The 16,212-nt window shown below is 41.5% G+C and overlaps 1 protein-coding gene across 4 annotated transcripts in view; it reads right to left on the bottom strand.

Annotated features, from left to right (window-relative positions):
- Window positions 1-16,212, bottom strand: part of LOC111570370 (E3 ubiquitin-protein ligase RNF31-like) — a 61,565-nt gene that overhangs the window by 41,866 nt on the left and 3,487 nt on the right. For all 4 annotated transcript variants that reach the window (XR_008602976.1, XM_023273095.3, XM_055014398.1 and 1 more), the window contains 12 exons: window positions 14,962-15,162; window positions 13,706-13,852; window positions 10,750-10,905; window positions 10,099-10,155; window positions 8,292-8,490; window positions 7,215-7,377; window positions 5,468-5,601; window positions 4,842-5,014; window positions 4,249-4,482; window positions 3,972-4,157; window positions 3,681-3,845; window positions 3,405-3,590 (listed from right to left, as the gene is read on the bottom strand). Coding sequence is in view for 3 of the 4 variants with exons in the window: in XM_023273095.3 (XP_023128863.1) it covers window positions 3,405-3,590; window positions 3,681-3,845; window positions 3,972-4,157; window positions 4,249-4,482; window positions 4,842-5,014; window positions 5,468-5,601; window positions 7,215-7,377; window positions 8,292-8,490; window positions 10,099-10,155; window positions 10,750-10,905; window positions 13,706-13,852; window positions 14,962-15,162 (2,001 nt within the window). In the remaining variant the exon portion in view is untranslated. The remainder of the gene's footprint in view (window positions 1-3,404; window positions 3,591-3,680; window positions 3,846-3,971; window positions 4,158-4,248; window positions 4,483-4,841; window positions 5,015-5,467; window positions 5,602-7,214; window positions 7,378-8,291; window positions 8,491-10,098; window positions 10,156-10,749; window positions 10,906-13,705; window positions 13,853-14,961; window positions 15,163-16,212) is intronic.

Below are 16,212 nucleotides of genomic sequence, written 5' to 3'. Positions count from 1 at the left end.
TGTATACAGTTAAAAGCAGATGAAAAGTCAATAAATAAAAGACGGGCAAAAGTCTTGGTTCCCTCAAGATGAGTTAAGACAAGACTTAAAAGGGTGGCTAATGCATCTTCAACACCTCTGCCTGACCTGTAAGCGAACTGCAGTGGGTCCAGGTTCTCTTGAACACAGGTCATAAGCATCTCCTTGACAATTTTTTAAAATGACTTCATAACAAGAGAAGAGAGAGAGAGAAAAAAAAAACAAGAGAAGTTAATGCCACAGGTCTAAAATCATTTAGTGATTTGGGGGATGCAGGCTTGGAAACTGGAAAAATAATAGAATTCTTCCAAATTAAAGGGACCTTGTGAAGTTGGAGGGATACTGAAAAAATGAAAGTAAATATATCTGCCAGCTGATCAGCACAGTTCTTAAGAACACGCCCTCCAATGCCATCCGGGCCAGGGCTTTTTCTTTCCTTGATTCCATGGAAAATTTTACACACCTTGCACCTGTCAACAACATTATTCTGTGAGGGTCAGCATTTGTAAAAACTGACAATTCCTCACTAAAATCACAGCTTTTAAAACGGTTGTAAAAGTTGTTCAGTTCATTTGAGAGCACCAGATCAGACCTTCCATTAAGGGAGACATGGCTCTTCCTGAATTGCATCCCCATCATGGATTTGACCCCTTCCCATGCAGGCCGAGAGCTGCCTGTCCTTAGCATGCTCTCAACCTTGTCCTTATATCTACATTTAGCAAGTTTAAGCTCCTTTTTTAGCTTTTTTTGAAGCTACCTATATCGAGCAGTATCACCCTGAGTGAAACCAATGTTCCTCTGATTAATCACAGTTTTGACACTTTTGGTCACCCATGGCTTATTATTGGGGTAGAGGAAAATTTCTTTCTGTGGAATAATGGAGGCCCCACAATAAGAAACATATGATGAAACATCAGTTAATTCATCAATATCCTCGCAAACATTTGTGAACAAATCCCAGTCCGCATTGCGGAAGCAGTCCTGGAGGCAATGGATTGATTCCTCTGACCAAACCGGAACCAATCTTCTCTCCGTCTTGTTCCTCTTCAGGACGGATTTGTAGGACGGAACCAAATAAACCATATTATGATCGGACGTACCGAGTGGAGCTCTGCTGAAGGACTTATATGCTCCTTTTATGGGTCCAAAACAAAGGTCCAGACACTTTGCATGTCGAGTGGGACACGTCACATATTGATAAAAACTAGCCAAGAAGTTTGACGGTTTGCAGTGATTGTAATCACCCCAAATAAAGTATGGTGCGTCCTGCGCTAACCCCTGCAGCCGCTGCACTGCCTTTAGCATTGCCTGAGTTGCTACATCAGCATTAGCCTTCGGGTGAACATAAACAACAGTAATAAATAACTGTGGAAATTCCCTGGGAAGATAAAACGGTCGCAGGGATACGGACAATAGTTCAATGTCTTTGGTGCACAGTGTCTCCCTGACAATCACCGTATTACACCAGTTTTTATTGACGTAGAGACACGCACCCCCGCCGAGTGACTTGCCGGTCACTGCGGGGTCTCTATCAAGGCGGAAGGGAACTCCAAATCCATCAATCTCCAGTGCTGACTGTGGATCTTGCTCCTTAAGCCAGGTCTCCGTGAGGGCCAGGATACATGCGTCCCTGTACTCTGCCAAATACTTGACGTTACCCTGAAGCTCATCCACCTTATTCCTGAACATTAGCCAGGATGACAGTGGGTAGAGGTATCCGACGGTGGCCCTGCCGCTTGAGCCTCTGTCGCAGTCCGCCGCGTTTCCCCCTTTTCCTCGCACGCCTCGGCCCGTCCGACCTGCTCCGGTTTTCCGTGAAGGGATTCAGCCGGCCGATCTCCAGGGGAACAGCTGTCGAGGGATCCACGGTGCCCAACCCGGAGTCACGGAGCAAAAGTAGGAAGTCGCGGCTATACTGGTGAGGTTTTCCACTCTCACATACTCAAAGTAAAAAGTGGAATAAAAGTGTTAAAATGAGGAGAATGCCCCCCAAACTGGGATGACTCCCTGCCGACATTGTCTTCCACAAGTGGTTAAAAGAGTTAGTAAAAAGAGTTAATAAAACCACAAACACAGCCAACAAACGGACACCTCACACACTGCTGCTACGTGTCGCCACAGCCAGCGCCAAACAGATGTAGCTTCCCTGTATGTCATAAGAGACATACAGGGAAGCTACAAGTACCTGGGTATTCCACCGGCCAATGGGAGCCATTCAGAGGACACAAGGAGGACAGCAACTGCCAAATACTTCCAGAGGTTAAGACAGAGCTGACAAGTCAGCACAATGGAAGGAGTAAGATACATGCCAAAAATGTGTACAACCTACACATTGTAAGATGTGCAGCTGGAATAGTGAGCTGGCCATAGGAGCAGGCGGATGCTGCCCATGTCAAAACTGCTCACAATGCATGGATGTTTTCACCCAAAATCCAGCTCCCTGAGACTCAATGAGCAGTGAAAATAGCTGGGGCGACAATTAATTAGTGTCAGAGCCAAAATCTAGGCTGAAACAAGAAACATCTAAGCAAACATCAGAGGCTCCCCTCATGATGACCCGATCAGAGACTGCCCCAGGCAACAAGAGGCAGAGGAAGAGGAGATATAGCGCAAGACCAAACCCTGCCATGGGATGCACAATTGTCAGATAGAGGAGGTGGCTGACATCAAGAAATCCCACCAGTGGCTAAAAAAGGCCAGACTTGGACAGATCATGGTGGCACAAGAGCTGGCACTAGGCACCAGATTGACAGAGGTAGGAATCTACCACATTAGACAGGACCTGAGCTGCAGGCTGTGCAAAGAGACCACTGAGACACTCCAGTGGTCTCTTTCTCTACATGCATGCATCTTACCAGGATGTAAGATGCATGCATGGACAGCGTACACTAACAGGCACAACCAAGTGGCTGCAGGAACATTTATATGGACAAGAAGTCCCTAGGTCCCGGTAAGACACAACACGCAAGTGATGGCGAACAACAGAGCGAAGATCTTGTTGGACAAGTTTAAGGCTAACAAGCATGTGCTGGCAAACCACCCTGACATAGTGCTGGTAGACAAGAATAACACACTCCTGGCATTGTCTTGAGTTAAGGAGTGGCTTGAAATTAGTTGCACAACAGTTGTAGCCTCTTTCCTGAAGATGTCTGTGATCATATTCTGGATATCATTTAAGTCAGTTGTCCACATGATTGTGGTTGCACGTACTGAACTAGACCAAGAGACACACAGTGTTTATGTTGTTCGGATAGTAATTCTCTCAAACGTGGAATGAATTGTTCTAATATTTTAAGAGGCCATAAACTAGAGCTCTGTTTCAAGATGGCCTCAGTGTAAATCAGTGGGTGGCATCACACAGTGCTACATACAGTCTGTGGTCTTACCTGTTTGTCAGGATGATTGATGTCTATGGGAGGTTCAGGCTTGTCACTCCAAATGCATTTGTGAAAAGGTTCTAGAAGGGGTCGCTGCAGTAGGGCTAGGGCCCCTCTCACCTCACCACCACTCTGAATCAAAACCTCATGACACTGAGCTTCATCACTGAAGCCCAACGCACAGAGTTCTTTTACCTGAGGGGACAGGATAAAAAATTAATGTTTAGTCAAAAGGAAGGTATATCTTTTGCACATCTCGAAACATTGTTAAGTCACATTTGGCACCTTGGCAAGTCTGTCTCTCAGAGCTTGTCTGGCAGCTCTCTCAGTGTCACCTCCTGCTATTAGCCATGCCTGCTTGGCTTCTGCTCTGGACAGCTGGACACTTTCCGTTTCTGTCAGGTCTAACTCTTTCCCAGCATCTTCAGCAGGAGCTTCACATGACTTGGTCTGTTTGAGCACAGCAAATCACTAACAGAAAACACCCCTAATAGTGACAGTCAAAGGAGTACTCGTAAAGGTTTCATTTTTCAGGATTAAACATACTTTAATTTGTACTAAGAGAAGCATACTGACTGTGTGTTCCGTTACAGTCTTGTCAGAAACAGACTGAATGGATGATGTTGCCACGAGCATCCTGATCTGGTCTAAAAGCAGAGGAAGCTCCGTCTTTAACCACTTGCAGGGTAGGTTGCTGCGATCCCCTGCAACCCTCATGCTTGTGTACACCTCCTCTGGACTCACTCCTTTCTTCTCCCCATCCTGGCACAGATAAAAAGGACAGACAGATTTAAATACAGATACTAATGAAGTCTACATCTAGGGGTAATGACAGGTGATGAAGGTGACTTGCTCTAATTAGCTGAATTAGCTTCAGCCCTTCTTCCTTCATTAGTTTTTGCCTCCAAGTATCCAGGTCTGCAGGGGCCACCTCTTTGGGTTTGATTGGTAGGGCAGGGACCCGTCTGACAGGAGAGGGAGGGCGGAGCTTCACAGGCAGTGGTGCAGGCTCTGGACGAGCAAGGTCACACATCTCACACACTGTTGCAGGAGAATAGTTAAGATAGGTACAGAACTGGCACACCCACTGGAGAAAAGAGACCCAGACATACAGCAAGAAAGAGAAGAAGAGAGTCAGGAACTATACCAAAGGCAAAACTTTTTTGCAACACCTGCTATATAACACTACTAATATCTTAAAAAAATGGACGACAATTTTTCAAGTCTGGATTAAAACCCCAGTGAGATACCCATGTGAAAATTACAATAGGTTTTCCTTGATGTAAACTCTCCTCTAACATCAGCTGGTCATTGAGACATCAATCCCATATGCAATTCTCTTCTATGCTGGATAGAAAAACCATTATCTATCTGGCTACTCAGAGCAATAAGTGCAGAAATTTGATGTACTGTTTTAGCTGGCTATCTTGCAGAGACTTAACTGACCTGGCTGTCAGGGTCCCCAGGCATTCCAAGTACTGGTGCTGGTGGTCTTGGAGGGGTGACGGGTGGGTGTGAAGGGGTCACTGGAGGACGTGTGGCCAAGCGAGGTCTTTCACACACTTCACATAAAATACTGCTGGCTGCATTCACCATGGTACAGCTCTTACACTGCCATTCTGAGAAAAACCCATACATATACACATATCAGTTCATTCTGTTCATGTTACTGAAACGAAGCTCCCTGCAGGTATCTCACAGTTTCACTGTCTTTACACAAGAGTAAAGGGATTAAGCTCCTGAGAGGTTAATAACTTGGCCTGAAATCAGTCTAAACAGCCTAACAGTTGCAAATTGCAATAGCAAAAAAGACTGAAATTATCATAACATACTGAATAAATTGCATTCTTTAATCATTATATGCATTTTTAAGTTACGAAGTTTAGAAAGTTTAACAACTTTCTCCATGTTGACAGCAGGAGTGGTGACTTAAGTGTAGATGTCAGATTTACAGATTCACTTGTTTTTATTTAAATTTTTATGTTAAGGAAGCAACCCAAAAGTGGAATTAATAAATGTAGATCATGTTGGCATGATTGCAGCTGCGGGAAGCACCAAAAAACAACACAGACCAGAGATAGTAGCAGGCTGACATTCATCCGCTTTAAAGCTGGTGGATTCTAGTCGAGGGCGCTCACACTCCTCACATAGCACATCCTGGACAGAGTTGACTTTAGTGCAGTGAAGGCAACGCCATGTGGAAGACCTGAAACAGAGGAAGAAGGACTGTTATGCTGTTCACATACTTCTGATAGTTATACTAGCTCTCATTTCTAATTATTTTAATAAACTTATGCTTAAACTGTCACTAAACTTGGCTGTGATCAGCTATCTGTAAAATCTAGTATATAATTTGAAATCCTTCTCCTCACATGCAATGCTCTTAATGACCAAGCTCCACCATATTAAAGACTTCATTGGACCATATTGTCCCAACAGAGCACTTTGCACTCAGACGGCAGGTTTACTTGTGTTTTCCAGAGTTTTCAAAAGAAAAATGGGAGGCAGAGCCTTCAGTTATCAGGCTTCTCTTTTGGAATCAACTCTCATTCTCTCTCCATACAATTATATGCCACTATTGCATGTTACTAACTTTGTGTCTTCTCTCTCCTTCAGTTTGTGTTTGTTTTTTCTGCAGGTATCTCTGGATTTGGGGCAACAGGTTTCTGGTCTGCAGTTTCTGACCTCACTGGCCTTCAAGGTGTTTTTGTTCTCTTATGCAAAGCCTGTCTATTCTCCATCTGCTATTGTGTTCTCTCTACCCCTTACCCTCACCCTAACCAGTTGGGGCAAATGTCTTCCCTGAGCCTCGTTCTACCTCAAATTCAGTCACCAACAACCCATGGTTCCGATTTTAGCTCCAGGATCTCTGCCCTGGATAAACAAGGAGGTGAGGAGTATAAAGAGACAATGCAAGAAGGCAGAGATGATGTGAAAAAACCTGTGACCAGCATAAAATCAAAGAAGCAAGAAATGCATATTTTTTCCAAGCTCATTATAAATCATGGTCATAATCCCAGAATCCTCTTTAAAACAGTTAAATCTGTAATAGTCAGCCTTGTCAGCCAATTGAACCCACCCATTGTTTTAAGACATTTTAGACTCATCTTGAAGTTACCATTTTTCATCCAAGATTTTAGAATAAGTTGTGGCCACTCAGCTAATTGCTTTTACGAATGAGGTTTTTGAAAAGTTGAAAGGTTTTTGCAGCCTCCGTAGCACAGAGAAGGCTGTAGTCAAAATTTATAACAATCTGCTGCTTTCAGCCAATTCTAGCTTGTTTTTAATTTTAATGCTCCTTGACCTCAGCTCAGCTTTTGATACAGTGGACAACAATATTTTAATCAGCTTCTGAAGCAGAAGCATCAGTGAAGATGTTATTTTTGAAAAAAGTGAGGATCTCAGTCAGGCAAACTCAGTATCCATTTCTAAATATCTTCTTCTTCACTTTTATCATATGACCTTTTCTTACCTGCTGCTTTTATTTTTATGATTACACTGTGTTTTTCTGGAATCTTACTGGTGTTAAATTTTAACTGTTTTATCTTATTTGTTTGAACTGTAAAGCACTTTGTAAGTGTGTGTTTTGAAAAGTGTTATACAAATTTATTATTATTATTCTAATTATTTCCTTGCTCATGGTATGTTCAGAGAGCCTCCTGGATCCTGGATCTTTGCGACTCTGAACATGAAAGTCACCACTGTAGTGAACCATTTGTTATTTGATGTAGACCAACAAATAGTCAGTGCCACGAGCAGTTGTGGACTACTGGAATGAGAGTGTTATTAGCTTATATTGCTAGAACAACTGGTCCTGACCTGTGACTGTTCCTGTTTTTGGACGATGCTGTGACAGCTGTTCGACGGTGGTTGGCCCTTTCAGGGTAGGAGTGATACAGTCTGTCACACTCTGAGCAGAGCCCCTGCAGGCAGGTGAGGCAGTGGGCAGAGATACGGAATATTCCACAAATAGTGCAGTTCTCTGAAGCAAAGACAACACCATCATCACATTCCTTTGTCACTATAATCTGTACTAATTCACTGCAAAATCAACACTACCTTGCAAAGTGTCAAATATTGTATGGCTACAATGTGCAAAACCATGACATACAATATACAAATTCGGTCTATAAAAGGTCTTACCCCATTGGAAGTTTCCCCTTTTATTGCTATTAGACATTTAATCATGGTCAATTTATCTTTTCTGACAAGAATCTGCAAAAAACTGTATGTCAGGTAAAATAAATGATTGCTTAAGTATTCACCCCCTAGAAGTCCATATTTAGTAGATGCATCTTTGGTCACAATTATAGCATTGAGACAAAGTGGATTGTTCTGAATCAACTTTGCACATCTGGACACTGCAGTTTTACTGCAATTTTTATTTGTGTCAGGTTGCACTGGGAGTAAAGAGGCCTGTTAAAGTCCAGCTACAAATTCTCAACTGGACTGAGGTCCCATCTCTGACTTGGCCACTTCAAAACATTCATTGTGTTGTCTTTAAACCATTTCTGTTTAGCTTTGGAGGTATGCTGAATGGTTTTGTCTTACTGGAAACAAATCTTTTTCCAAGTTGCAGTTGTCTTTAAGACTGCATCAGGTTAAGTCGTCCTCCTGTATTTACTTACACTTTGCTGCATTCTTTTTACCCACTACCTTTACAAGCCAAGAAGCAGATGCATTTAATTGTACTCAGAGGGATGTTTCGTGATCCATCTATGACTTTTGCATTTCAATTACCTATGTAATGTATGTATGTAATGTCTATGCAATGATTTAATTGCATAAATACTAACATATCTGTGACTTCTTCTTCTTCTGAATAGGCATTAGAACATGTACACATACATGCCTAAGAAGTAGTTTGTGCAGAAAAACAATGACTTCTCTCCTCACCTGGATGCTTAACTGAGGAGGTGGGAAAGACCTGTATGGACCTCAGACCTTGGTAGTTGGTGGTTAGGGAGTGGCCATGTCTGCTCTCCCTGAAAGAGCGATGGTGGAGGGGGAGGGCTAAAGACTTGGTCTGGCTGTCTGAAGGACCTGAATTGGAGGAGGTGGTGTAGACCACAGCGTCAGTGTTGAGACCCACATCCTAAGAGAAGAAAGGAGTAGCAAAAACCTGACTTGTAGAACTGGCACTACAGGGTACCATAAAATTCAAAGTAAGAGGCAGTTCACTCAGTGTGGTGAATTAATACCAGCATTTTATCAGACAAGATAAAGAGCTTTCCTTATCAACCCACAGTATGACAACAACAGGAAGAAAATCAAAGGTATGTAGTGTCTGTACTAATAATACTGGTTTCAGATTTCATTTATATTTAAAGACAGAACCACAATAAAAGACCTTGAACAATTTTGGTTCTAAAATTTAATAAATACAAAACTTTAAAACCTAAAAAGTAGCTGCACAAGCCTGAAAATCCCAAAAATTGAAAAATAATTGCCCTGAATTGACTTTTTAGCCACCTTAATCGTGGACACTTGACATATCAAAGTGAATGTCATTTGCTTTCTTGTTTTATCCAGAGCACTGAAACTCATTCTAGCACACTCTGTTTCATTCTAGCACACTCTGTTTGGTTTTTATTAACTTGGGTAGGTGTTTGGTGTGGTGGATTGCAGTGTTCTGACCTTGAGGTTAAATCAGATTATGGGTAGCAGAACAATGAATTAGATGTGTTCAACCATGTAAGTGTCTTTCAGTTGCTGTGCATTTACAGGAAAGAGTAGTGTTAAGTCATCTTATCATGCCCACTTATTATAAAAGACTTTTTGGCCAGTCAGACAATCAAGATTCAAGCCATTTGTGTAGTTGGGCATACATGACACAGCAGTTATAATAATGAAAAATGAATTTTTTGGGCAACATTGTGATGAAATATTTTGTCTCGTATCTGTCTCATTTGCCGCATTAGGAGAAGAGAATGGACAGATTTACTTGACTAATTGATGTTGAGTTTATTGTTCGATGCAGTTGCTTACCTATTCCTGCTATGTCCTGTTCTCCTGAGACAGTCAGTTAACAGTATGATTTCCCCATTGGTGCTCACAAATGCCAACGTGTACACAGGCTGCCATGAAATAAGTGCCTAACTGGCCAAAAAGTCCAAAAAGTTGCCCACATTTTCACAAGCTAGCAAAAGTGACTTTTAGCCGCCGCTCCATCAAACAAAAAAATGCCCAATTTGACAAAAAATAGCTGCAAGATAGCATGGGTGTATTGGCTGCATTTAGAATTACTCCCCAAAAGTTTTCCTTACACACACATTCATTAATAATCACTTTTCAAATTCTGCTGAAATAGCTTTATTTTCAAAATATATTTAGGTTATAACCACAATTTCAATGATGAGAACTTAAGCCATTGTTCTCAATAAACAAATAAAGGGTCATGTCAGTAAAATATTTTCCTGCAATGTAGCAGTAGGGAGTTGCACAATCCAGCGAAACTGTATGTGGCCAAAAATGTGTAAACCATGGGAAGCCATTTTTCCAGATATAACCTGTGAGCCATTTTCACTGGAATCAAAATGGTATTGAGGTCTCCGAGCACACCCCTATTACTGGTTCAAATCTTTAGCAAGCAGTAGAGTAGACAGTCAATATTGATTCATCCCCTAATGGTGTCTGCTAACATTTTAAAATTCACATGAAATAGACTGGGTAACAGATATGACGGTTTACTGATAGATTTTACCTTGTGTCTCAGTGTAGGAATAATTCTCTCATAGAACTCAGGGTGTGGATGAGCCTCCTGGGATAAAATGAGATAAGTTATCATAAATTCTTTACATTTTAAGTCAGGCAATAGTTACAATGCAGCATGCATACACTAATGCCAGAGCAGTGCATTAAAATGGAGCAGGTTGTACCTACATAACCATCATAGAGGCTGGGGAAAAGAATGTGAGGGCTTTATCCCCAAGTCAAACAAATCTATCATTAAGCATTGTAGGATAGATACAGTCAGGTCCATAAATATTTGAACATCAAGACAATTTTCAGCATTTCAGCTCTATATACCATCACAATGGATTTGAAATGAAACAATGAAGATGTGCTTTAAGTGAAGACTTTCAGCTTTAATTTGAGGGTATTTACATCCAAATTAGGTAAACAGTGAAGGAATTACAACACATTTTAGATGTGCCCTCCACCTTCTAAGGACCTGACTGTATCTGTGGTTTTAATGTTGTGGCTGGTCAGTGTGTACCAAATGCAACAGTTTAAAGCCCTCTTAGTTCTGGCGCAATCTGGGGGAAGTGTGGCATAGTAAGAACTCTGCTGAATGAAGATGTGCTAGAGGGCTAGTTAAACTAGCAAATGTAGAAATTTCACACATCCGCACCTTGATAAGCATTTCTAGTTCCATCCTCAGGCTCATCACTTCTAGTGTTACTGCAGCAACTTTGCCCACATCAGGATCTGTGACATCATCAGGGAAGCTGAGACCATCTGGCTGCTGATTGGAGTAACCATAGAGATAAAGCACTGCTCGTCCTCCCTAGGAGCAGAAAGTACAGACATGATGTAGCATGAACTAAATGCTTTATTTATTTATTTATTTATTTATTTTTGATTTATCAAATGGTTAATTATCAGATTATATCTCCCTGGGTTGTTTATGTAATAGTCCTTTCAGTCAACATGGAGAATCATTTTCTTAGTATAGAGCAAAAGGGACAGGATGAGGGCAATACAGGATAAGATCAGAACTCTTCAGAGGTGTTTCCCAAAGTATTTTGAACTGAAAAATAAACTACTGTAGATTAAAAATTGGGGCATCATTGGTGAAAAATTCCATAATAAGGTTTCAGTATACTGTCAACTAGACTTTAGCACCTCCTCTTAGCTTTGTTTTCAGGGTTGAGAAATTAGTCTGTGGTGAGACACTTTGGCCAGTCACAAGTATTTTCAGACAGAGGCTGTCATTGCTATATATCTCTTCAGACGGTGGAATGCCTGAGTCAGAGGGAGAAAAACCTTCAGGAGAAGTTGCTGTTCCAGCATTGCCAACAACTGCGTACACTGTAAAGCAAAAACAAAGTCCCAGAGAGAGTCTGATGATAAAAGCAGTAAAATACATATCAGGTCAGCTTAAAACTATATGCTATGCTCATCTGCAGGAGGAGCAGAGATTCTGCTCTGTCAAATTCTCCTCACCTCTTAAACACAAAAGACCATCTTATAATTCTGTGGATCTACAGGATGGACCCCGACCGATGGATTTCATTCAAGTTCTTATGGATGTTCTTTGTTCAGTGACATTTAATGTATGCTGATGGTATTTAAATTTCAAAATAAAACTTCCCTGACACATACAAATGAACCTAACAACTTAGACCTTTTTATTACCGCCTACAATAAAATGTACTGCAGGAAGTTTGACAGATACACTATATTGCCAAAAGTATCCGCTCACCTGCTTTGACTCACATATAAGTGACGTAAGTGACATCCCATTCCTAATCCATAGGGTTCAATATGACGTCGGTCCACCCTTTGCAGCTATAACAGCTTCAACTCTTCTGGGAAGGCTGTCCACAAGGTTTAGGAGTGTGTTTATGGGAATTTTTGACCATTCTTCCAGAAGTGCATTTGTGAGGTCACACACTGATGTTGGACCAGAAGGCCTGGCTCTCAGTCTCCACTCTAATTCATCCCAAAGGTGTTCTATCGGGTTGAGGTCAGGACTCTGTGCAGGCCAGTCAAGTTCATCCACACCAGACTCTGTCATCCATGTCTTTATGGACCTTGCTTTGTGCACTGGTGCACAGTCATGTTGGAAGAGGAAGGGGCCAGCTCCAAATTGTTCCCACAAAATTGGGAGCATGGAATTGTCCAAAATGTCTTGGTATGCTGAAGCATTCAGAGTTCCTTTCACTGGAACTAAGGGGCCAAGCCCAGCTCCTGAAAAACAACCCCACACCATAATCCCCCCTCCACCAAACTTTACACTTGGCACAATGCAGTCCGACAAGTATGGTTCTCCTGGCAACTGCCAAACCCAGACTCGTCCATCAGATTGCCAGATGGAGAAGTGCGATTCGTCACTCCAGAGAACGTGTCTCCACTGCTCTAGAGTCCAGTGGCGGCATGCTTTACACCACTGCGTCCGATGTTTTGCATTGCACTTGGTGATGTATGGCTTGGATGCAGCTGCTCGGCCATGGAAACCCATTCCATGATGCTCTCTGCTGAAGCACTGTTCTTGAGCTAATCTGAAGGCCACATGAAGTTTGAAGGTCTGTAGCGATTGACTGTGCAGAAAGTTGGTGACCTCTTGGCACTATGCGCCTCAGCATCCGCTGACCCCACTCCGTCAGTTTACGTGGCCTACCACTTGGTGGCTGAGTTGCTGTCGTTCCCACACACTTCCACTTTCTTACATTACAGCTGACAGCTGACTGTGGAATATTTAGGAGCGAGGAAATGTCACGACTGGATTTGTTGCACAGGTGGCATCCTATCACAGTTCCACGCTGGAATTCACTGAGATCCTGAGAGCGACCCATTCTTTCACAAATGTTTGTAAAAGCAGTCTGCATGCCTAGGTGCTTGATTTTATACACCTGTGGCCATGGAAGTGATCGGAACACCTGATTCTGATTATTTGGATGGGTGAGCGAATACTTTTGGCAATATAGTGTATAGTAAAAGGAAAAATTTGCATGGATTTTAAGCCTATAAAAAGCATTATTTGTCAAGTAATGATTTTTTTTAAATGATGAAAGATAAACTAGACAAAATTTGGTGTACGCTGTCAAAAGTAATTGCATTGTTTGATGTGACTTGGATGGTACAACAGTACAGGTACTGTTTACATCCCTGTATTTTAAATTTTTATTATACTATGGTTGAAATGACAGAAATAATACAATATTCAAAACCGTCTTTCCTGATTCTGATAGCATAAACTCTAAAATCAAACACAAAACACATTGTATAAAGTTCATAGTTATTTATGACAGGATGGTATTAATATAATTGTAAATTCAGTGCTGTTGTAATACTTCAGCGGATTCCCTGATTTTACAGTTTGTGATTCATGCCTTTTGAACACACAGCAGCCATACAGACAGTTAGCCTTATTTAATATAAGTTGTCCTGTTAAATGTACATAAATAAACTTTAGGTGGTAATGTCATGTATGCACCTGCTCCTTAGTGCTGTTTTTGGAAGAAGATATAAATGTAACTGTTATTCAAAGTAATGCTCTTAGAAAATCAGCTTAATTTATAATTCAGAACTTCATTAAATAAAAATCACATGGCAGCGTGGTAACAAGTTCTATGTGTTGTTACCTGAATAGCATCAACAGTGGCCCTAAAGACTGGGTTGTTGTGTTTCACGGTCCTCCAGTATTTTGGTCTGTTGGGATTCGTCAAGTTACATCCATATTTTTCTAGGATGTTCAGCGCAGTAGACAAGCGCTGAAGAGATGCAAGGGTCTGTAGAGGAAGCAGAAAAGTTAAATAATTTTCGGTGTCAAGTTTAATCAGAAATAGAAACATGCAATAACTTACACTCAACTCAATTGACTCATTTAGATTTTGCAATGGAAAATAGGCATGTTAAAAAACTGAACTCTACTTCCATCTACCCACCTGCCACTCCATCTTGTCATCCAGTTCTCAGCAGATACATACATGTTCTAAAATGTAAAACTATTCACGCAAATGTGGTAATAAATGATTTTTTTTTAATATGGCATATACAGTATATGTGTGTGCTGGAGTCTCAACTGACTTAAGGTGAAGGCAGAGTTCACCCTGGACAGGTCACTAGTTTACCACAGGACTACATATAGAGACAGACAACCAAGCACACACACATTCACACCTACGGACAATTTAGAATCATCAGTTAATTTCATTAGGATCAGTGCGCTCCTCCTCGCTTCCCTCTACCTGATAGAGATGTTAGGTCTCGGTTTTATGCTTATTACCTTGATCTCTTGTCTCCTACTGAACAAGGACTACCGCAGCAGTTGGACATAATATAAATGGGCCCTAGCAGTAAATATATAACTCTAAGCCCTTGATTTTTCAAAAATGGACTAGATGTCAATAGAATGAATACCAGTTAACAGATCGTAGTCAGATAATTAACCACACAGTACTAGAACTTTGGAATAATCATAACAGCATCACATATTGCAGAGAACCCACTAAAGAACTAATTTGATATTCTCTAGATTCCAATTAAAACTATGCTGAAAATATTTGTATATTAGGCTGACAAGCCCAGGATGTAAAATTGCCAACAAATGCATGTCAACTAAAAATAGGAAGAAACGCACTGATCAACATTCAGTTAACATTCAAAAGAGAGTACGTACATTATTTCCAAAGACAAACCAGAATAAGCCAATTAAAGACTGGTTTAATTAACTTATATCTAGCAGGCAGGCAGGCAGACAGGCAGGCAGACAAGCAGGCAGAGGTGTATGAATGGATGAATGGGAAACATTGTAAATAGCTTCAAGTGCCACTAAGGGTATAGTGCAAACCATTTGCCATTGTCGGTGGGTATATTACACATGTCTCTGTTCTCTCACCTCCTTTCTGTTGTTGCCAAAGCTGTTCTCTATGACCATGGTCTCTGCAGCAATGTGGCGGTATTTGGAACAAGGTGGCAAGGGCAGATTAGCCAAAGCCATCACCCCGGTCCGCACCTCCACCACTCTGCCCCCAGAGTACAGGCACACTTCAGCACGACTCCGTGCATCCTGCAGCTGCTCTGACAGGGATGGCATATTCTACACAGACACATGCATATTATTATGAATAATGTTGTATGCTGCATTGGTTCATAGTGGTGATCAATGATGTTGTAGGACAGGGGTGTTGTACTGAGAGTGTACTTCCCATTTACAACTCTGTGTTGTCTACCCACATACATATCCAACTGATGACACTTGTCATACTTAAACATTAGCAGCAAATGCTGTTGATCACAACTAATGAAGATCCATAATTTAAGTTTAGGAAAGAAGACTTTCTTCCTGGTCCAAACCTCCAGTCATGGAAAAAATTATTAGACCATAGCTCATAAGAGTTCAGTTTAAGAGCTTATATCTAGCCATTTTCCATGGTTTTCTTGATAATAACCAAAATCCCTTAAGTTCTTACATCAGTAGCTATGGCACTGTAATGTCAAAAACACTGCTTTAAGGCATTCCGTCTTTTCTGTCCGTTTTAGTCACATGATGCACACAAGAGTTAGTACTTGATTGCAAAACCACTGTTTTTGATGACTGCAGCCATGCATGCTCTCCACCAGCTTCTGACATTGTTCTGCTGTCACAGTAGTGTAGCGTACTCAGGTGCAGAACATTCCAGAGCACCACACAAAGATCCAAAGACCCTTTCCCAAAGCTGTACATTTGGTAAGACACCATTTCAGAAGACGGCTAACCCAAAATTCACCTCCAAATGGAAGATCTGCTGATCGGATGTTTACTGCTAAATGACCACTCACAGGACTCTTGGAGACAACAGGATGCCTCCTACCTCCACTAGAATCTGATAAGTCATAAAGTGTCAACTGTGAGGAAAACCACACCTCTGCAGGATTGGCATTCTGACCTTCTAATCTCTCAGTAACTAACACACAGAACTTTCTACACAGGAATGAATAGAACAATTTAAATCAGAACATTAAAGAAATGCGCCATCATCGGAATGACGATCTGGACTCAGTTTCTGATACCAGGTTGATCAGGACCAGTATGGAAGAAGAACACATGGAATCTGAAGTGTTTGTGGAAGATGCACACACATGATACACAAACACCCCCTCCTCTCTC

The sequence above is a fragment of the Amphiprion ocellaris genome, chromosome 10 (genome assembly GCF_022539595.1).
Source record: "Amphiprion ocellaris isolate individual 3 ecotype Okinawa chromosome 10, ASM2253959v1, whole genome shotgun sequence".
In the NCBI taxonomy this organism is placed as follows: Eukaryota; Metazoa; Chordata; class Actinopteri; family Pomacentridae; genus Amphiprion; species Amphiprion ocellaris.
This window is presented reverse-complemented; position numbering and strand designations above follow the sequence as displayed.